We start from the raw sequence: 20,883 nt of genomic DNA, 5'->3' as shown, positions 1-20,883 counted from the left end.
TACTTATACTTCTTATTTGGGCCTCTCATGAAGATGTATCAGGAACCAAGCGGGAATCTCCGCGTCAGTCCAAGCCACATACGTACGCAATCTCTCATCAATGTGCGTGCCAGTAATTCTACAAGTAGGAACATGGAATCCCGGCGAAGCATGGGCATGGGCGTGGTGTCCCGTCCCGACCGTGGCTGAGCCATGGTTCCTCCAGTCTCGAGGCCCGCATCTTGAACTTTGTAATGCTGAGAAAGGTGGGCAAGTCCGAACTCCAAGCCTAGCGCCCCTTAGCCCACGCGAGGCGCCGAGACGACCCAGCACGTCGGACCCAAACCGTTACATTCTGGGGAACCGCAGCGTCGTACGTACCTGAATCGATCTATCTGACAAGCAGTCAAATGCTCGAGTTCATCGATCTCGTAAATAGCATTGTTCCTCCCTTATTTACTAATGGCGATGTATCAGATCATGACCCAGCACGCACATTCATGGAGCGTGTATGCATCCTCCCTGTGTCATCATCTGCCGGGCCAGAAGCCAAGACGGGCGACCAGGCGGCGTCCCCGGGACTTGGGCCACTCACTCACTCGGCATTGGGAGTTCCTTCAAATCTGGTCCCTGACAGTCAATGCGCAAGTGACTGCCGCCAGACCAGGGCTTTCAGGCTCCTAGCAATGTATTCGACATCCGATTTTCTTTTTCTTTCCTTTTTCAAATGGCGCTGGGCCTGCGCTTCCATGTCGTCTGATAATGAGTCGCATGTAAGCCGTCAACGTAAAGTTAGACTGACAACCCACGCAAGACAGCACGCACACAAGCTGATGCCAGGCGTTTTGTAAGAATTACAGCAGGCTTTGGCATCACGCCTAGAGGCGTCTAAGGTGGAATTCGGGCGACTAAGTCAGACAGACGCGCCTCGTCTCCCTTTGTGGCGCTGTTGGATGGCGTCTTGTTTCGCAAACTAGGCGATCTCCCGGATCGGAATGGTCCAAACTCTATTCTCATGCATGTGCCTGGCTCCTCGCGCATGTAACACGGACCCTCAAGGCCGCCTTGGGATTCTTAACACGACGTTACAGTGACGTTGTCAGGCCACGTGCTGGCATTCCGTCTGTCAGGGCGTATTGCATGCATGGATTCGATGTGCTGCCAAGCTCCGCGTCCTGAGTCGTGGCTACGCCGTGCCGTCCGTGCGTGTATTCCGGCCTCACAGTTGCTTGCGACGATCAATCACGGGGCGCCCGGGCCAGGAGGCAACGAGTCCTGCAATCTGATAACGGAGGCCTCTAATGCGAGGAAACGTCGGCTATCCCTGCAGGGCATGCCTTGATCCCAAGTCCCTCAAGAGGTGGCCCGCCCCGCGGCAGTTCGAGATCGACAGCTCCACTCTAGTCCGGCAATGTGCATGTGGCGTGATTTGTTCAGATTCGGGTCTGGTGGCAGTGCTGGCTTCACGAGTCACGACCCGCCCCCGTATTGTGCAACAGGACAGATGAACCAAGGTTGCCACGATTAATAAGTGATGAATTGCCATAGAAACATCCGTAAGGTCGGAACTGGGCCTTCCGCAGTCTGCCCCCACCACATGACATGGACTGGTCTTGTTTGGTGCAGGACGTGGCCGGAGTCTCGACGTCAAGTTGAGCATGGCCCCCGGCGGCAAGTCACGGTCCATATGCACGATTTGCCAACTTGAAGAGTTAAACCCTATGCTCCTTTTGCTATATTTACAGGCTCGCCATGCAAAACTATATATACGTTCCGTGCTGACGTTGAACGTCTCTATTTTATGTACCAGTGCGACACCTCAGCAACTGACACATGACGGACAGAAATGAATCGATGTTGGCCATGTACAGAGATATTATGGGGGATGCCGATTAGTGGCCCGCCTTGAGGTGGATGTAGACAAACTCGGACTTGTTGACGGTGCGGACGCTGTAGGTATCGGGGCGGACGTGGTTGTACTCCTCGATGGTGACCTGGTTGCCGTTCACCTTGGTGACCCAGGCGACGTGCCCCCACTTGTTGCGGCTGTGCTGGGCGATGCTGCCGGGCTTGGGGTTGTTGTCGACCTTGTAGCCGGTCTTGCGGGCGGCCTCGTCCCAGGTCTTGGCGTCACCCCAGTTAGGGCCCTTGAAGTAGTTGTGGAACTTGATGCCGAGGCGCTTGTTGATGCGCCAGGCGACGAAGCTGGTGCACTGGCACTTGTAGTACTTCCAGGGGTCGATGCCGGAGCAGCGGCCGTTGTACGGGTAGTCGTTCTTGACGGGGCCGGGGATGCTGCCGCCGCCGCCGTCGCCGCCGCCGGGCGGCTTGGTGCCGGGGCACTTGTCGGTGACGTAGCCGTTCTTGCCCGTCTTGACGTAGAAGTCGGCGACGTAGCAGCCGTCGCTGGTCTTGTCCCAGATGGAGTTGCCCTCGATGGTCGGGCCCTCGGTCTGGCACACGATCTTGACGTCGGTGCCCTTGGTGTACGTCTTCTTGACGGCCGAGCTGGTGTCGGGGCCGGCGCGGCAGTTGACGGTGCTGCCCGTGATGGGGAAGGCGCTGGCGACAGAGGCCAGGCCGATGGCAGAGGCTGCGAGAGCAAAGACCTTCATCGTGAGTCTCGTCGGAGTGACTGTTGGACTGATAAGGAAATGAAGCTAAGGAGTGAAGCTGGTTGGTGTCTGGCTGATGGGATGAAGATCATGGCCGGGATGCCACTTATATATGCGCAGATTGTTGATGTTTAAAGTGAGGCCCGTTCTGGGCTAGGATCGGTAAACTTCCCCTGATCTCAAATCCGCATGCTGATGTCCTGTGTCTGGCGCATCCCCTGATGAGCCTTACGCCAAGAGCCGCTCACGCACAAGCCGCAGCCAAAGCCGGAGCATCGTCGACAAGCTGGTTGCCCAAAGCGGACGGCACGGCCCCCGTCCACGCATGCTTACTCGCCGTCGACAGGATGCCGCAGCAGTCGGCCAGGGGCAGCTCCTCAGCCGCAGGGGACAGCCGACGCTACCAGGCTTTCCGCCCCTGTAAATAGCCACAAGATCGACGACGGGCACATAAGCAGCCCAGGAATAGCATCCAGGTGCAACCCTCACCCAAATCAGTATGCACCGCGTACAATGCAGTCTTGACAATACGTCCGCCTTTTCTGATCTCTCCGGGAGCCGACCGCCAGCCGGGCTGGCCCTGACGAACCTGTCCGGGGTGTTGTATTAAGATTGGGCGCTGATCCGGAAAGCTTCGTCGGCGGGCCGGGGCTCGCCCTCCGCCTGTCAGACGGCGTGATGCCCGGCCGGCTGACCGGCCATTGGCGAGGATGCTCAAAGTCGGCTGTCCTCCAAGTTCTCTCCGTGCGGCATCCGCACGTCCACTGACAGACTGCAACACGCCGACGGACACTCTCTGTCGCGTCGAAATGAATGCCAAGGACGGACTTGAACTTCTTTTCTCGGTAAGCTGTGCTCAGTGTTCCACTTGACGCTGAGTCCCAAGGGTCCTATATTGGCGGAATGGCTGCGGTCGGGCGTCAGCAAGCCGAGTTTAAGCATCAAAATATGGTTCGTGACCTGACAAACTGATCATCCACCACGTGGTTTTGCAGGCCCCGGGGTTATTTTTGTTTTGACTCGGTGCAGTTCATGACCGTGTCGGATTCCGCTCGCGGTGCGGCACTCTTGAATGGCCGTCACCCGTCTCCGACAGGTTTCCTATCCCCTTGCCGAGACTAGCGCCTCATGATCCCTGATGGTGAAAGCCTCTCTGCGAGTGTGGAAATGAGCCACGCATGGTTGATCCGGCTTGAGTCCAGATTCCGCGGTGCGGAACATGGACGTGGAATGAGCTTGAGCGATGAGAGATCTCACTTCTTCGTCACTGCGGCTCCAGGAGCAAATCGCTTCCAAACAGGGACGAAGGCGACTGCAAAAAAGTGTACAAGTGAAGTAGCCGAACAATTGTCAGCGCCCCCTTGAACGTCATGGTGCGGCGCCGATGTATTATTGACGCTACCTCAAGTATGGCCGGCGCCACCTCAGAAGCCCACCAGCGTTCGCTCACTGCATGTCTTTGGCCACAATCTGCACGAGCTGCCTGAATGTACGACTCAATTCAATGGCTCAAGCTTGTTACCAAGTGAGAATTTGCGATATCGCTCGGTCCTCGTCCCGAATGCATCGATGATTGTGAGGCGTTGCGGTCGCCCGTTGCCGCTGCGTGCGCAGAATCGGAAATGCTGTCAGCCCAGGGAATAGCTTGAGTCACTCAGCACGACCAAAATGGCCGCAGTTACACCTGACATGGGCTCCGGTGTTGTCGCCGTTGACTCAACTCAAGGATGACTCTCTTCTCCCTCGACGCATAAAAGCGCGACCACATGGCATTGACTGCACCCAGCAAGACTCGATAAGAAAAATGAGCGACGAAAAAGATCCTGGGCGGTTAGAGCCTCCAGGGCCTCCGCCCGAGCAACTCGGGGACCGCAACGACGACCTCATACTGCGTCGCTGGCGCACGACCGACACCGACGGCCTGTACGCCGCTGCGAGCAGCTCTCTCGCGGAGCTCGCACGATGGATGCCCTGGGCCGCAAAAGGCTACAGCAAGGCCGACGCCGATGGGTTTCTGGCTCGCAGCGCCGGGCGCGCGTGGGACGTGGGCGAGGATTACGACTTCGCCATCATCGCCGAGGGCCGCATCGTCGGCTCGTGCGGCCTCATGCGACGCATCGGCCCTGGCGGGCTCGAGATCGGCTACTGGATTGCCTCGGATGCGACGGGCCGCGGGCTGGCGACGAGGGCGGCCGCGATGCTGGCTCGCGCAGCCTTTGCCATGGGCGCCGACCGGGTGCAGATCCGCCACGACGAGGCCAACGAGCGCAGCGCTGGTGTGCCGCGAAGACTCGGGTTCCGGTGCTTGGGGGAAGCGCCTCCTATCGATGCGACGACTGAGCTGCCCACGCCCGGGACGCGCTCTCCGAAAGACTTGGTGTGGCAGCTCGACGGAGCCGACGCCGGGGTGCTAGATCAGAGGCAACGCGGAATTGCTGTTTGACATCACAAGTGCGCCGATAACATGGACATACTTGACCCCTAGAATAAATGCTGGCTTTTTCAGCATAATTGTGTCTTTCAGTCAAATTCGGAGGTGCAGCGCGGACTGTGACAAGATCAGACTCGACGCCGATAGATGGGTGAAACATGTGTCGTTGGCGCAGCATGAGGTCATCGCGTCTTCATAGGTGTAGCCAGGTCGACTCGGGTTGGTACCGCATCTTCAGGACCCCATGGCTCCCTTCTCTCGTGACCTTACTCTTTCGTGTGCAGTAGCATGCGGTGACGGGGCAACTGAAGCGAGCCAGCAGACGGGCAGCACACATACACGCATCGCGACTGCTCAAGTCACGGAGAACCAGTCTCAAGCAACAACCATTTTGCTCCTAAGCAGATCCGTAGCTACATCAACTCGTAGCTACATTGGCTCGTGGCGAACTTCTCGTCCCGGAGCAGTGCTTAGACTCCCTCTTTGTGGCGCGTGCTGCCCGATCATGTTTGGGCTCTCGGTGCTCGCCAGGTGAACGGAGTTCGGGGCGCTGGACAGTGCTGGCCGTCTGGCACAAGCGCTGAACGCCCAGGCGCGCCCGCCAAAGCCCCATCAGCAGGGCCACTTGTCTGCTCTGACGCCCTACTAGCTCCCTCTCCCATTCTGCCCACCTTCACCACGCGAAACACGCTCCACCACCGCAACATCGCCAGCTGCCGCCACCTGCGAGACAGCTGCTTCTTCCATCCGAACTCGCACCAGCATCAATAGGTACTTATCCGAATCATGGACCAGTCATCAGGCAACTTCCGGGATATCCTGGAGCCACCGCCTTCCCACCCTGTGATGTTCTGGATTGACAGCGATTCGCAACAGCTTCAGCCTGCCCTCGATCAACCATCCGCATCAAAGTCATCCATCATCCATCTCAGGTTGCGCCCGCTTCGGCGAGAACGGCGCGTCATCCGCCTGTTTTCAACATGGAGCTCCCTCTGTGTCCTGGAGACGAAGGCTTTTGGCACGATGGACGCGTTTTCACCTGTGTTTCCCGTGACGTGCTGGGCTCCCTCGTGCCTTCAGCAGCCGCTGTCGTTTCGCTCACGGTCTTGAGCATCTGGCTCTCCCTCATCTGGAAGCGCTCTTATCCGGAATTACGACACGATACCCACAATTACAGGCTCGACATCCAACTTCCCGCTACCGATGGCAACGTCACCACACACGAGCCGGACGAGGAGGAAGAGGAAGATTACCTGATCAGCTGGCTCTTCACGGGAGAAGACTCTCCACGGGCCAGCAGCCGCTGCAACTCGCACACAGACTACGAAAGCCAGAGCGAAGCGGTAATTAACGACGCGGTTGGCGGCTCGCGTTCCGTCAACAACGCCGCGTACGAGTTGCCCCAGGCAGTTACCACCCTATCCCCAGCGGCGTCTATCATCGAGGCAATTGTCATACTCGCGAGTGCCCTGGCGCACGTCGTTTTCTTCGTTCTGTTTCCCTCCCGGTCTCGAGAAAACACCTTCACGCTGCCCCTCGCCCAAATCCTCACAGCCATCTACATGCTTGCGCTTCTGGCCAGCCGCGTTTGGAGTAACACCGTACGCATCCGGTCTGCCCTCCAGACGCACTCTTTTATCCTGTATTCAATACAGTGGGTGTGCTCGCTGGTATCGGCGCACTCTTCTCTGCTGCAAGATGATGGTAGACTTCGGGCCGTTCTGGCGCTACTGTTTCTCGCCACCTTCACCATCCTGCTGGCGCTTCATGCGACAGCACCGAGGCAGTTGACAGAGAACTCGGATGAGACAACAAACGGAATTTTGGAGCCAGCTCCGGAGGATACTTCGAGCCTCATCTCGCTCCTGACCCTCTCATGGGTGACCAGCTACGTGGCCAAAGGCCGTCGGTCCTCACTTGAGCAGCACGACCTCAACCGACTTGGTCGTGACCAGAGAATGTCACAATTGGCCGCCGCGTTCACTCAAACATCAAGCCCGTCTGCTGGTCTTGTGAAGCGACTTGTTCTGTTTCTCAAGGGCGACATCCTGGTCCAAGGCTTTTGGGCTGTCTCCATGAGCATCCTGCTCTTTGCCCCCGTTGGGTTTCTACGGTCGATTCTCGCGTATCTCGACAAGCCAGAACACATCCACAACAGCACCATCTGGGCTTTGGCCTTGGGCATCTTCATATCCAAGCTACTTACTGGGCTTGCTGCCACCCAGTGCGACTGGGCAGGTGCTAGGCTCGGGGCCCGGCTCAAGGGAGTGCTACTCAGCGAAGTCATGGCCAAGTCACTTCGACGAAGCTCCCCACGGCCACTTCCCAAAACCAGGGGAACTACCCGTGAGCATAAAAGAGCTGATTCCGCCTACGTCAAGTCTTTCCTTGACCTCGTCAAGGTGGACGCAGACGTGGTGAGCACGCTAGGCAGCCACGTGCACGTCTTGTGGCTCAGCGCCCCAGTGCAAGTCTTTGCCGCCAGTTATGCGTTGTTCAACATCGTCGGCATCAGTGGCCTCGCTGGCGTGGCTTGCTCGTTCATCATGCTTCCATTTTACCCCCAGTTGTTGGAGAAGCAGACTGCAGCCGAGCAGCGGAATTCGCACATTGGAGGGGTAAGATCGACTACGATGGCAGAGTTTGTATCTGGAATTCGCATCATCAAGTACTACGCGTGGGAGGCGTCTTTCCAGAGTCGTGTTTCGTCACTGCGCGAGGCAGAGGTCGCAAACCTTCGAGTGCGAATGTTTTGGTGGTCCCTTTCTATGACGGCTGGGTACTCGGTGCCGCTTGTCGCAACGACCGTCACTTTGTTCCTGCATTGCTTTGTGGCCAAGCAGAGACTTACAGCCGCAACCTTTTTCCCAACCCTGACGGCTTTGGCCACTCTGCGAGCACCATTAGATCGCCTCTCAGACATTGCTGGGTTTGTGCCATCAGCCAAGGCGTCCATGCTCAGGATCACGGAATACCTCATGGAGCCCGACGTCTTCGAGTCACCGTCGCCACGGCGTTTTGACACCATTGGGTTTCAAGGGGCATCGTTCAAATGGACTGGTTCAGGCACTCAGTTACCTCAGGAGACTGACTCACTGTTGATGTCACCGCGCCCAGAATTCAGGCTCACTGACGTGAACATTTCTTTCGCCATCGGCAAGTTCAACGCAATCGTGGGCCACAGAGGAGCAGGAAAGTCGTCGCTGCTGCTGGCGCTCATGGGAGAGATGGAACTTGTCGCTGGCCGTGTTTGTCTCACGGTCGACAAGGAAAGCACACGATCTCTTGCGGCTCGTTACCCGTTTTGCCCCTCGGACTCGGTCGCCTACTGCGCTCAGACGCCGTGGATTCAGAATGACACGCTTCGAGCCAACATCACCTTTGGGCTTTCGTTTGATTCATGGCGTTACAAGTCTGTGCTTGAGGCTGTCGCCTTGATGCATGACCTGCCGCAACTGCAGAATGGCGATCTCACCATCGCGGGCGAAAACGGGTGCTGCCTGTCGGTCAGCCAGAGACACCGCTTAGCACTCGCCCGAGCTCTCTATAGCACTGCGAAAGTGATCCTCATCGACGACCTCCTCACCACGCTCGACAACTCCACGGCTAAGCATGTTTTGCTCAAGGCCATCAAAGGCCCTCTGATGTATAACCGGACTTGCATCATGGCAACTTGCCAAGCTCGGATGGCTGTGCCATTCTGCGACTTTGCCGTTCGTCTTGACCATGGAAAGGTTTCGGCTCAGGGAACCCCGCAAGAGCTTGTCGCCGCAGGAGCTGTGTCCCGCAACCTTCTCACGGACGTGACCGAGATCTTTGCCAGCGTGGCGCCGCTGCCGGACATCCCATACGAGAGTACTTTTCTGTCCAAAAACCTTTCAAGAGTGCCGCCCGATAAGCCCAAAGACGCAGCTGTCACCCCGTACGAAGTGGACAAGTTGACCGGCACCGCCAGCTGGACGGCCCTAATATTTTACATCCGGGCGATGGGGCCGCTATATTGCCTGCTGGCTGCCATTTGTGCATTCGCGACTCAGCAGGCGCTCATGCTGGTGTTGAACCTCTGGGCGACGGCATGGGTCGCGTCGGACTACGTTCCGATTGTTGCTCGACCCGGATTCCACGTTGGGGTCTACGCCGCCATTGTTGCTGTTTACATCCTCGTGTGTCGGCTCAGCGACATGGCAGCATATAGTCGGGTCCTGGCGGCATCTTGGTCGATTCATGAGCGTCTGATCTCCCGCATCTTCCATGCAAAATTTGGTTTCTTTGAAGAAACACCTACTGCAGAAATAGCGAAGCGATTCACCGGCGACGTGGACACGATGGATGGGGACCTGGCGCCTTCAATCGTCAGCGCCCTTCACCTCTCTTCGAACCTCGTCATGAGCCTGGGAGTCATTTCGGCAGTGTTTCCTTTCTTCTTGCCCCTGGCTGCGTTCATTTGTCTGGCATATGTGGCATAGAGTGCCATGTACACCAACGTGTCTCGACAATTGAGACGAGTCGCGGCCGTCGAGAAGCTGCCATTGGAACAGCATCTCGGAGAGATGTTGAGAGGAAACGTGACGATCCGAGCTTACGGCCGGCAGGCTGATTTCACAAAGCAATGCCATCGCTTGGCAGACCAGCTCTCGCGGCCCAATGTGTTGCTGGCGGCAAGTCGAGAATGGATCACGCTCCGCGTCGCGTTTCTTGGCGCCTTCATGTCCTTCTTGGCAGCTGCGCTCGTTGTCTGGTACAAGGACGCCATTAGCAGCGGGCTCGCGGGTCTCGTACTTGCATATGCCTTAACGTCCACAGAAATTTTGGTCGTGTTGGCGCAAGTTTGCTCACAGGGCAATCAAGCTTTAAACTCGGTCGAACGCATCAAAGAGTACATGGAGACGGAGCAGGAGTGCTTGGATCCGACTCGAGAGCGCCCTGCGCCGAGCTACAGCTGGCCCCGCGGAGGACATGTTCGATTTCGCAGTTTCGCAACAAAACACAACTCTACCCTCTCCCCAACGATGCGCGACTTTGACCTGCAAGTCGATGCGAACCGTCGCCTTGGCATTGTGGGCGACATCGGTGGCAAAGAGTCGTCGCTTGGCCTGGCTCTCATTCGCGTGTTGTTGCCGTCTCACGGTCGGATTGAGCTCGATGGCGTCGACATTGCATCTCTCAGGCTCGACGTCCTCCGCCAGCTCGTGACAGTCGTGCCGCGGGAGCCCACGTTATTCAGTGGCAGTCTACGCGAGAACCTCGATCCGGACATGGTTCAAGACGAGGACCGACTTTACGAGCTGCTGGAGAGCCTCCACGTGCCGCAGCTGCTGCCCGGCCTCGATCTCGACGACTACCTCCCCGAGGGACTTTCGCGAGCCCAAAAGCAGATCATCTGCATCGCCCGCGCCATGCTCCGCCAGTCCCTCGTTCTGGTATTGGACGAGGCCACCTCTATGTTCGACAGTGCCACCGACCAGAGGGTACAGGTCGCACTCCGCGACGGCATCGCCGCCGGCACTACCGTCATCGCCATCTCGCAACGCCTCACAACCGTCGCCGACTACGACCGAATCATTGTCATGACATCTTCCGGAGGCATAGCCGAGGATGGACCACCGATGAAGTTGCTGGACAGATACGACGAGCGAAGCGATGATGACGCCGTGTTCAGGACCATGTGCAAGCGAGCGGGCAAGTTGCGGCTCATGGAGCATTTGGCAGGCCTGAGGAGGTAGTCCATCCTTCACCTGCATGGGGCTGTGCGCCCTTGGGGAGTGTGGACGAGGGCACCCGGAGGCAACCGAATCATCCAAAAGTACACTTTCGGAGGGGCCAGACCCCACGCAGAGGTGCTCCTCTGCGGTTAGAGTTTATGGTGGGATACGATCAGGATACAGGTTGGGTGACTGAGGGTCGAGTCACTTGGGTGGCATGTGGCATGGGCATGTGGAGAGCTGGCAGTGACAGGCACTGATCACGACTCGATGGTAGGGCAAGGCTCAAGGTTTCGGGATTTGGGGTTTGGCAAATTGTTTGACGGGAATTCAGGGTCAATTGACTCACGGTACATGTACGGGTTAAAGTCTGGAATATAAGACACTTTTGCGAACTGGCCGGTAGTGCGCGGGGTTGGTGTTGCATTCGCCCGCTGCTTGATCTGAGCCTCGGCAACACCACGACTGCCGAGTCCAACTCTGACCCTCACAACACACCACAACTTGCATCTCTTAAGCGACACATTGTTGCGGTCGAGCCCTTGTAACCATGTCCTCAGCATCACCCCCGACTTTACCGGGGCGGATGACCCTCCTTGACAAGTTGTCGCTTTCGTGGCTCGTGCCCGTGTTTGGTAGGATCTTGAACCAAGAGACTCGCGCGCAGATGGCAATGCATGGGGATATGCTTACTGACGCTCCCACCTTGCAGTATGCCACTGGCTCGCCAACTTTACGTCTCGCTGCATCCCTGGCTCTTCGTCCCTGAACTGGCGCCAGAAGCTCGCCATCTCCAACCTCCAGTCCCTGCGGCGGTCCCTCAACCCGCGCCAGCTCTTTGCCCTGTCCCGGGCGCAGCTCACTGGCGAGGCCGTCAAAGCCTACTGTCACGCTCGCGGGCTCCCCTACACTGCCATCACCGTGCCGCTGCCTGAGAAAGCGCCCGGCGGTGATACCGTCGACGTGCCGCCTCCGGTTCTGCACGTCGTTACGCCCGCGAACGCACCTGCGCGGGGCCCGACGCTGCTGTACGCCCATGGAGGAGGTTATCTCAACCCGATACGCCCGCAGGGACACATCCCCCTTGCGCTTCGGTGCGCCGCCGCGTGTGGCGCCAGGAGCGTCGTCTTCATCGAGTACTCGCTGAGCTCGGAGCACGCGTACCCGGCGCAGTTGGTGCAAATGGTCGCCGCGGTCAAGCACCTTCTTCACCGTGGTGCCGTCGGCGCCGGTGCTGACGGCGGGCCTGGCAGCGATGTTGACGGGACCATCAAGCCAGGAGACTTGGTCCTCGCGGGGGATAGCGCGGGCGGCCACCTCATCGCCAGCCTGCTCGCGCACGTGGTGCGCCCGTCACCCTACGCGCCGCCCTTGGCGGAGCTAGGCGGCGAGGAAGGGAAGCAGCTCCGTGCCGTGGTACTGCTCTCTCCGTGGGTGACGATGCGAACCAGCGATGCCTCCTTCGCAGCCAACAGCGCCAACGACTACCTCTCCGCGCAGCAGGCCAACGTGTTCATCTGCTTATTCCGCCCCGCGGCCGGCGAGGTCTGGGCGTGTCCCAGCGAAGGCGACGGCGCGGTCGAGCTGTGGAGGGCTGCGTTCCCTCCGACATCCTCGTCAGCATCAACGTCGCCGGGTAAAAGCGAGGCGGCAGGGGCGGTGGCGAAGAAGATGCTCGTTACGGTAGGCACGGGCGAGACGCTCCTGGACTCGTGCGTCAGGTTCGGCAGGGAGCTTCTTGGCGCGGAGACGGTGGTTTTGGACGCGGATACGCATGTGAAGGGCGCGCTGGTGGGTGGGAAGGATGTGGTGTTGACGGTGGCGCCGGGGGAGGCGCATGTTCAGCCTGCGCTGGATTGCGCGGTGAGATATGAGCACGGGGCGACGCTGAAGGCCATCATGGCATTTATGAAGTCTGCATAGGAGTCAATCTGCGAAGCCGGTGCAACACGTATTTTGCGATCAGTTTCGAGGTGTCCCTCCGAAACTTTACGTTGAGATTAGCAGCATCGTGCCAAGCGCCCTACTCGAAGTGCTAGGCGCCATGAAGGCATTGGAGGGCAACAGCCACTCGGCTGTTAAAGGTGGACTGGAAGCCCTTGAAGTGCTCAAGAAGTCATGTTCCACGGCGTTTCTGGCTTCTCTCGATCCCGTCAGCAGGGGTTGCTGCCTCGGCGCTTAGCTTGACGAATGAATGGATGTCGTGGCAGCCCAACATTCTGTGCCAGCGCATGTCTTCTTTACGAGTTCGCTCGAGCTTGAGCATCGCCATTGCTCGAATTCAAAGCAAGCAATCGTCTGGAATTTCTCTTGGGCTGCTTCTTGGCCATGTCGGACCCCTTGGATTATACCGTTGGATGGATATGTGCCCTCCCGACCGAGTACGCCGCCGCACAAGCGCTGTTCGACGAGAGACATGACCGGCCAAGATACGTTTCCAGGCTCGATCGCAATGACTATGAGCTGGGCAGAATTGGGCCACACAACGTGGTCACTGCTGTCTTTCCAGCCGGGGAGTACGGGACTTCGTGCGCTGCCACCGTGGCGAGCGACATGCTTAGCACGTTTACCAATATCAGGGTTGGCTTGATGGTCGGCATCGCTGGAGGTGCGCCTAGTTTCGATCACGACGTCCGCCTGGGAGACGTCGTCGTCGGCGTGTCTACCAACGCCTCAGACCGAAAGTATTCATACGATCCCCCAGAGGATCGACAAGAAGACCGTCTCCAGAATGGGGAATCGGCGGATGAAACACCCCAAATCCTCAAAGTCGCGGTGGCCAGGCTCGAGGCTCACTACGAGGATGCACAAGGGCATCAGCTTCGACAAGCCATTGATTGGGCATTGGAGAAGTATCCGAGACTAAAGAAAAGGTACCAGCGACCACATCACACGACGGACAGACTCTATTGGCCTCAATTTCTCGATGTCGAGACTAATCAACTTGCCTTCACGACATGGGAAGATGACGACCCAGCGATGCTCGTCCAGCGAGCCGAGCGAACCGTCAAGGATGAGCCCGTAATTCACTATGGCAAAATTGGATCGTCAAACTTGCTTCTCAAAGACGGCTCTCTTCGGGACAAACTTGCCGACGAAAACGACGTTTTATGCTTCGAGATGGAATCAGCAGGCCTGATAGGGAACTTCCCCTGCCTAGTCGTACGGGGCATTTCCGACTACTGTGACCTGCACAAGAACAAAGAGTGGCAGGGCTATGCCGCAATGGCTGCTGCGGCCTACGCCAAGGAGTTATTGTACCAAATTCCGCTCCGCGACATGGAAAGTCAAAAGACGATGAGGGAGGTGCTTGCTGGTAGGTTTCCCTTTCGAAGGCAACCTGGTCGCCAAGTTACTTATTTGTTTCACAGACTCACGAAGAATCATGTCTCCGATTGATGACTTGGACTGGATCGGCAAGGAACTTGTGGCAATGATCTAGTCTCCACTTTCTCTCAACGTTTACTATATTGATGACAGACCATTCTTTACTCACGATATCCTCCGAACATGAACAGAGGCGATGCTGCCACATGACGGGGCTGATGTGTTAACGGCGGTTAGCGGGGTGTACTATTCCTCACAGCGATTCTCATAGCGAATGTCCGTGTACATCAACAAGCCGAAATACAATAACTGGCATTCTATCGGAAACCCTCTTCAAGCTCCCTAGCTGGCGCCTGGGCTGCCGTAGGTCACTAGTGACCAGCACTTTCGTATACATGCAGTCTGGTTTCTTTCCATGCGCGTGAATCCAAGTGCACCGCTCGCTGCCGAAGGCCATGGACTGAGGCGGCACAGGGCCTATTCATCCATCAATAACAAGAGCATCTCCATCGGGTCTGCACTTGGGAGCCAGAGGAGCACGAGCATTCCTCTCGTCGCGGGTGCTGCGAGCAGACGACTTGGGCGGGGTCCCAGGAAGCTGTGGAAGCGGCGGCAGCGGAATCGTCCTCTTGCAGGCCTTGCTGAAGTAGAAGCCCGCAGCAATAAAGGACCATGTATCTGCGTTCTTCATTTCAAGCTCGGCGGGGCACCAGCTCTCCTTGCTGCTGTCCTTGGGGTCCGGGCACAGGACCTTGCCACCCTTGTACTCGACGCAGTCGCGGTTGAAGGCGCCCTTCGCAAGCTTATAGCAGCCGTTGAAGCCGTACGCATAGTCCTTTGACCTATTGAGGCGTTAGTAAAGAACTTATAGGAAGTGCTTGGCACCTTCAGGTCGGGACGGAGGCATGTACCTGTCAGTGTCCAGCATGGCGTAGTTGGTGTGCGATGCCTCGTGAACGATGATGGCCGAGCGGCTGCGTTGCGCGTCGCGCAGGTCAATCTTGTCGCAGTTGTCCATCCTCTCTTCGGTCGATTTGATGCCCTTGCTCGAGTCAAAGAAGCGGTTGCAAAAGTTCATCGTGTGCTTGCCATCGTTCATGTGAGCAAACCACTTCTTCTTGCAGCCATCGGTTCCGTCATCGCACGTAACCTTGATCTCGTAACCCTCCTCATCCTCTTGCAGCATCTTTGCCATGCGTCCGTAGCCATTCCTGATGTTGGATGCGAACCCCTCGCCCATGCTTTGGTGGAGGTCTGAGATGAAGGTCTTGTAGTACAAGTCGTCCTTGGGGATCAGAGACGCGATAGACGCCATCAGCGCAGCGGACTTGAACTCGGCCTTGAGGACCTTTTGCTTGTTTGCGTCGCAGGTGCTGCCGTCAAACTTCCACTTTCGGGGGATGAGGGAGCCGGCACTGGAGCACGATGTCAGCGACGGATGGGAGGACTGGAGTGATGAGCAAGTGTGTCGGCGTACTCAACAAGACCACCGAGGCCGGTCAGAGCCAGCATCAGCGAAACCGAATACTTCATCTTGAGGACGAAGTGTTGCACGGCGCGAGCTTATCAAAGGGCGTGGAAGACTTGTAAGTTGCTGAGAGGACTATTCTCGGCGGCACTCAGAAAGGACAACTGTAGGCAACTTGTTCTGCTCTACTCTCGAAATCGAAATGGACATTGAGTCTTGAGGTCATCAACACTTTATACCTTTCTCTCTAGACCCCTAGTTGGCACGAATCGTAAGAGATCTAATGGCATGTTGAGCTGAACCTCCGACCGCGCTCGGCCGCTGCTTAGAGGCTGTCCACGTTCGGTCTGATCGTCAATCCAGCTGTAGCCATGAGGCACCCCGAGGCGCCACAAAGGACCACCCTCGGGCATGATATGCAGGTCACTCCTGACGTCCAATCGAGCCGGAGGTTTCCTGTTGAGCCAGGGATTGCGAACGACATCATCGATGCGACCTATTGGCGGCGCAGGCTTACTGTACGAGGATGCGGATACTAAGTTCGGGATGCACAACATATGTTCGAGTATAGATGTTTCAGCCGCCGGAGTGGCGTCAGTCAGGCTGGGGTGACGGCTTCTCGGCGCCTGTCAAATGGCGATCGCCCGACAAGGCTTCTCTGGCCGTGCTCCTGCCGCCCCTTCAGCTGACGGAGCGGCCGATATACCCTGAGAGGAGGCAGGTACGCCCTGATTGTAGACAGGGCAAGAGCCAGTAGTTCGGCCCCCAAATGGGATTGCAGCGGCGACTGCGCCTCGAAGCGAGAACTGTCAGCGTAGCCCGACGTGCCATTAAGCTCATAGTGTCGAGTTCGATCGCGATGTTCCGCCCCCACGTGCCGATGACGTCCTCAGATGATGCGCTCTTAACGCTTGGTGCAGTCGATCGACAATTCTATTCTTGTCAACAGAACAAGTTCAGTGGCAACGCTGAAGCGACCCAAGCGCTCTGAGTCCCACCAACAAAAAGGGTCTGCTGCTTCGGTCCCCCAACCAAAGCCTCCCAACGCACTCACAATCGCAAATGTGAGGCAAAATGGAGTCAGGCACCAACAACTCGGACGTTCCTCGCATCACCGTCGACGTCGAGTCCTCAACTTCGCCTCCAGAGGTGTCAACTACATTGCCCTTTCAAGTTGTCGTCACACTCCGCCGACAGCCGGACTCTCGCGACGAGCCTTGCATAGTCAAGTGGAATGCGTCTCGGGATGGCTTCTCTGAAGGCCGCTTCACCCTCTTCCATGAGACAGACACGGGCTTGCAGACGGTCGACATTGAGGTCCCTTCGTTGACATCTTCCTCTCCGAGCAAAGAGGAGCCAATACAGGTGACTTCCACCAACCAGGTCATGTTCGACCTCCTGGAACTCCAACCGTCCGGATCTCACACCTTTCGATGCACCCTACCTGATGACTACCAGCGTCGCCTTGTCCCTGGAGAGAAGTATCGCCTGCAGTGGCCGGGAGGAGACATCACATACTGGGGCTGGGGCTCCATGAGCGACAAAGACGGCACTTACCTTGAGTACCAAGACCCAAAGTCACCGCGGGGACTTTCGCTTCCCGCCAGCGAGGGCTTCACTTTTACAGCCACTGAAGAAGCGGAACCTTGGCCCGGGCGGGCTGAGGCGGAAGCGAAGTTCGGCTTTACTGAAGCCAATACCATGGAATACCTGTGGCGGAGCGAGCTGTCCAATACTCGTCGCGCTGCTGCTGAGGTAGACGATGATCACACCCAGCACTCAGACCCAGGCGCTCCCGTTTTCAGCACCACGCTCGAAGGCCCAGCCGAAAAGTCTCTTAGCAACAAGATCAAGATTGTGGCGCGCATTACGCTCGAGGGCAGCAAGCCCGTTACTTTCCATACCCATCGCATCAATTCTGCCTTTCGCTTGTTTCGTCGCGGCCACGACGAGCCTCATGGTGGAGAAGGAGGAAGCGGCGACGCCTGGGTTCCTTGCGATCGTGACGAGACGCTTGGGTATTTCATCGTAGATGATCCCGACGTGCGTGTCCACGTCGCGCGGCACGAGGATTTCGTGTCTCTTCGGCCAGGCGAATCGTGGACATACGAATACGTCGCCCACGAACCTGGCGGCGCCGACTTCCCAGCGGACACTGTGCCTGGAGACCGGTTCCGCGTACGCTTTGCTGGCGTGGAGCTGGATTGGTGGAACTGGGGCGACGCAGAAGCGCATGAGCAGACGGAGGTCTCGTTGCCATGCTTTATCAGCGGCGATGTGGTTGATCCGCGAGACAATGATGGACGGCCAAAGGCACGGGTCGAAGGTTCGAAGGGGATTGAGTTTGAGGTCGAGGCATGACAGACTGACTGTGCCCTCATCTAAGATTACTTCAAAGGCAAGAAAGGACTTGATTGAGTCGTGCGAAACCAGGTTTCGATGTGCCTTTCCAAGTAATTATTGGCAGGCTGCAGGTCCCGTGACAGCCCGTCGTGCTTTTCTTCTGACTTCAACTTCAGCTCGTGTCGGGCAAATAACCTCTCTCTCATTCATCGCAGCCATCTTGACAGTCGAGCCCGATTTGCACCCTTTTGACGCACCTGTATGTTCACGGCGCAAGCATGACGAAGCGCCTGTGTCTGCGTAACCACGGTCCAGCTAACACGTGTACGCAGTCATTGAGCTGAACATGACCACAGGCTCGGGACAATTTCAGATCGGCGAAGAGGGCACGGTCGGCCATGCCTCCGGAGGCGAGACCAACGTCGCCGTCTGGTCCCCGGCCGTGCCAGGGGCATTTGAAAAGGCCCGCGACGCTGCCATCTACACACGTATCGGAACGCGACACTCGAGTGCTGAGCTCCAGGCAGCATTGGACGCAACGCCAGACATCGACCAGACGTTTTGTCTGTCGGTCAATAACGTGATCCTCGTCTTCTCCGCCTCTAAAGACGAGCACACAAGGCAGGTTCGTCTGGTACTCGAGATGTTGCAGGGTCGCTCGATGGGTGCCGATATTGATGACTGCGTCTTCGATTCTGCGACGAGCGCCGGGGCCGGTATCCAACTGGACCGAATCGGGCATCACAAGGTTTTCATGGTTATTAACGTGGGTGTCCCGTCTTCTTCGTAGCGAACAATCCAGTATCGAGCGCTGGGACGCAATCTGGTTGCACGTCTTGTTTGTTCGCGGATCACATGAAGCCTGTCCAAGCAAGGGTCTCCAAACGAGCAGGCAGGTTGGGATAGATTTGCAGTGGGAATGGAATTATTCCTTGAGAATGACCTACTGAGAGGCAGGCAATGCCACGCCTATCTGCACGTTTCACGCCGCGGAGTGCCTCCTGCTGGATTGCATGACGGTGCCATTGTTCAATCACACAATAGCAATTGCACAGGCGAATATCGAGATGAAGTCGCCGGGTTCCATCGATTCAGGTCCTTTCAGTGGGCGCAGGCGACTCCTTGGTGCTTGCTGCTCAGTGTATCTCGGGCGCCTGCCGCATTGGCCAATCCTGGGCAGCCGCCCTGTCGGAGAAACCAAATCCCCACCCGCACCTCCAGCCGTTGCCCTGCCAGGAAATTTATCCCAGCTCAGCTCCAGCTTCATCGCCAACTTCATCCATCAACACGAATCAGCCACAGCGTCGCGTCGCGTCGCCGCGCCATCCCTCCAAACGCCGCAGACAGCGCGAGCGCTCCCTACATCGCCCCTAGCGACTCCCTTCTGCGACGCCGCGCACCATGGCTCCCCTCATCCTGCACAACGTCCCCGACGACGAATGCTACATTGGCGATGATGGCATCAAGCGCCCTTATGCCATGATTTTTAACCAGTACGCTTCTGCCTGCCAAGCGTTCCAGAACGTCCTCCCATCCTCAGCGCGCTAACTTGGATACTTCTGTAGGCAAGATGGTGCCCATACTGGCACCACGCGATCGAGACGAAACGCTCCAGAGTCAGGCTCCTTCGGCAAGTCCACGCGTCGCTCTCGTTCCAGAACAGGGACGCCTGCGCGCGGCGGCCCCCGTGAGAACCCGACCCTTGCAGCCGCCGACAAGTTGTTCGGCGACTGGGTCTCCAACCAAGCCGCCACATCCTCGTCTGCGACCCAGCGCAAGAGCAGTGGCGGTCAGCAAGCCTCAGGGCAATCACAGCCCGGCCAGGATGAAGATGCCTCGTCCGCCTCCGCCTCAGGCCCTCAGCGCATCGTCAAGTCTCATCCAGTTGAGATGATTCTCCGTGGATACCGCTCCGCCACGCAGCAATACGCCGCTGTCGCACACTACGAGGCGCTTGCCGGCACCGTTCTCGAAGACTACCCGCGCGAACCGCCTCCTTCTCAGCGTCGATACAAGTCGGAGCTGCGTGATCCGGCATACACGCGCCGCAGGGTGCTTTCTGCCGAGGAGCGCTCCATGGTGAACCGCGCAGATGGTGGCGAGCACTGGGTCAAAGTCACGTTCGAGAGCGCAGAGGCAGCCGCCGCGGCGACATACGCCAGCCCTCAACGCGTCCTGGGCCACCTCATCTACGCAGAACCCTACCGCGGCATTCCCCCGGCCCGGGATGAAGCTTGCCCGGATGTCGAAGGGTTGGAGTTCGAACACGGACGGGCGCAAAGCATGCCGGCGATCGCAACACCGCGTCGCAAGAGCGGTGCCAGCAACGGCATGCCCACCATGTTCAAGAGCCGCTTACTCGACCTCTCCCCTCCCGACTCCCGCACGTCGAGCCAGACGATGGACACGGCTACCATGTCCCCCTCGTATACCTCCTCAGCGACCGTCACCGAGAACAACGTCGCATACCCGAACCTGCCCGCGTCCACGTCCGTCGAGCCGGTCCAGATGGACCAGGACAGCATTTTCTGCCAGCGCATTCCCACTGCCAGACGTGCGCGCCTACTTCCTGCCGAGCAGGCTCTTCTGCCGCAGCAGTCAGTGATGCAGCGCCTCGCGGGCGCCGTCCCGCTATTCAAATGGTTCAGCGGCTCCATGATCGGCAACGAGGTGCCGCGTTCCGAGACGGGCGAGTTTGACTGGGGTCGGGCTAGTCTCTACTGGAAGATAATCTGGTGGCTCGACGCGACGTTTGGGCTGTTTGGTGGCGACGTCTGCGCCGTGGACAAGGACGAGTAGACGGTTCAGGGTTGCATTTCCACGGCTTTGCATGTAATGTGGAGCATTTGACGAGCTTGACGAGGGAGTATTCCGGCCAGTTGGTGTATAATTTGGGTTCGGTACAGAGACACACAGACACAGACACTCATGGATACGGCGTTGGAGGCGCATCTGCGAGCCTAAAGGGCTCGGGCCAAGTACGGCATTGGGAAGGCAGTTTCGAAGCGCAATGAAGAG

The 20,883-nt window shown here is 57.8% G+C and overlaps 9 protein-coding genes across 9 annotated transcripts; 7 read left to right on the top strand and 2 right to left on the bottom strand.

Annotated features, from left to right (window-relative positions):
- Positions 1–1,871: 1,871 nt before the first annotated feature.
- Positions 1,872–2,594, bottom strand: PLICBS_003475 (uncharacterized protein; the record flags this gene model as incomplete). The annotated part of the gene is made up of 1 exon (XM_018323224.2): positions 1,872–2,594. The coding sequence occupies one exon, from the start codon at positions 2,592–2,594 to the stop codon at positions 1,872–1,874; it is 723 nt and encodes a 240-aa protein (XP_018178454.1).
- Positions 2,595–4,398: 1,804 nt separating this feature from the next.
- Positions 4,399–5,037, top strand: PLICBS_003474 (uncharacterized protein; the record flags this gene model as incomplete). Its single annotated transcript, XM_018323223.2, has 1 exon — positions 4,399–5,037. The coding sequence occupies one exon, from the start codon at positions 4,399–4,401 to the stop codon at positions 5,035–5,037; it is 639 nt and encodes a 212-aa protein (XP_018178453.2).
- Positions 5,038–6,005: 968 nt separating this feature from the next.
- PLICBS_003473 (uncharacterized protein) lies at positions 6,006–9,491 on the top strand (the record flags this gene model as incomplete). Its single annotated transcript, XM_018323222.2, has 1 exon — positions 6,006–9,491. The coding sequence occupies one exon, from the start codon at positions 6,006–6,008 to the stop codon at positions 9,489–9,491; it is 3,486 nt and encodes a 1,161-aa protein (XP_018178452.2).
- Positions 9,492–10,034: 543 nt separating this feature from the next.
- PLICBS_003472 (uncharacterized protein) lies at positions 10,035–10,748 on the top strand (the record flags this gene model as incomplete). Its single annotated transcript, XM_065600227.1, has 1 exon — positions 10,035–10,748. One exon carries the CDS (start codon positions 10,035–10,037, stop codon positions 10,746–10,748), a length of 714 nt encoding a protein of 237 aa, XP_065456299.1.
- A 529-nt stretch (positions 10,749–11,277) lies between these two features.
- Positions 11,278–12,650, top strand: PLICBS_003471 (uncharacterized protein; the record flags this gene model as incomplete). Its single annotated transcript, XM_018323221.2, has 2 exons — positions 11,278–11,362; positions 11,440–12,650. 2 exons carry the CDS (start codon positions 11,278–11,280, stop codon positions 12,648–12,650), a joined length of 1,296 nt encoding a protein of 431 aa, XP_018178451.2.
- A 405-nt stretch (positions 12,651–13,055) lies between these two features.
- PLICBS_003470 (uncharacterized protein) lies at positions 13,056–14,169 on the top strand (the record flags this gene model as incomplete). The annotated part of the gene is made up of 2 exons (XM_065600226.1): positions 13,056–14,043; positions 14,099–14,169. The coding sequence occupies 2 exons, from the start codon at positions 13,056–13,058 to the stop codon at positions 14,167–14,169; spliced, it is 1,059 nt and encodes a 352-aa protein (XP_065456298.1).
- Positions 14,170–14,535: 366 nt separating this feature from the next.
- PLICBS_003469 (uncharacterized protein) lies at positions 14,536–15,587 on the bottom strand (the record flags this gene model as incomplete). The annotated part of the gene is made up of 3 exons (XM_018323219.2): positions 14,536–14,896; positions 14,966–15,469; positions 15,532–15,587. 3 exons carry the CDS (start codon positions 15,585–15,587, stop codon positions 14,536–14,538), a joined length of 921 nt encoding a protein of 306 aa, XP_018178449.2.
- A 1,009-nt stretch (positions 15,588–16,596) lies between these two features.
- On the top strand, positions 16,597–18,655 carry PLICBS_003468 (uncharacterized protein; the record flags this gene model as incomplete). Its single annotated transcript, XM_065600225.1, has 2 exons — positions 16,597–17,848; positions 18,198–18,655. The coding sequence occupies 2 exons, from the start codon at positions 16,597–16,599 to the stop codon at positions 18,653–18,655; spliced, it is 1,710 nt and encodes a 569-aa protein (XP_065456297.1).
- A 611-nt stretch (positions 18,656–19,266) lies between these two features.
- Positions 19,267–20,664, top strand: PLICBS_003467 (uncharacterized protein; the record flags this gene model as incomplete). Its single annotated transcript, XM_018323217.2, has 2 exons — positions 19,267–19,358; positions 19,431–20,664. The coding sequence occupies 2 exons, from the start codon at positions 19,267–19,269 to the stop codon at positions 20,662–20,664; spliced, it is 1,326 nt and encodes a 441-aa protein (XP_018178447.1).
- Positions 20,665–20,883: the final 219 nt, after the last annotated feature.

The sequence above is a fragment of the Purpureocillium lilacinum genome, assembly GCF_023168085.1.
Source record: "Purpureocillium lilacinum CBS 284.36 DNA, scaffold_2, whole genome shotgun sequence".
Taxonomy (NCBI): Eukaryota; Fungi; Ascomycota; class Sordariomycetes; order Hypocreales; family Ophiocordycipitaceae; genus Purpureocillium; species Purpureocillium lilacinum.
The sequence above is the reverse complement of the archived record's forward strand: the minus strand, read 5'-3'. Positions and strand labels throughout refer to the sequence as shown.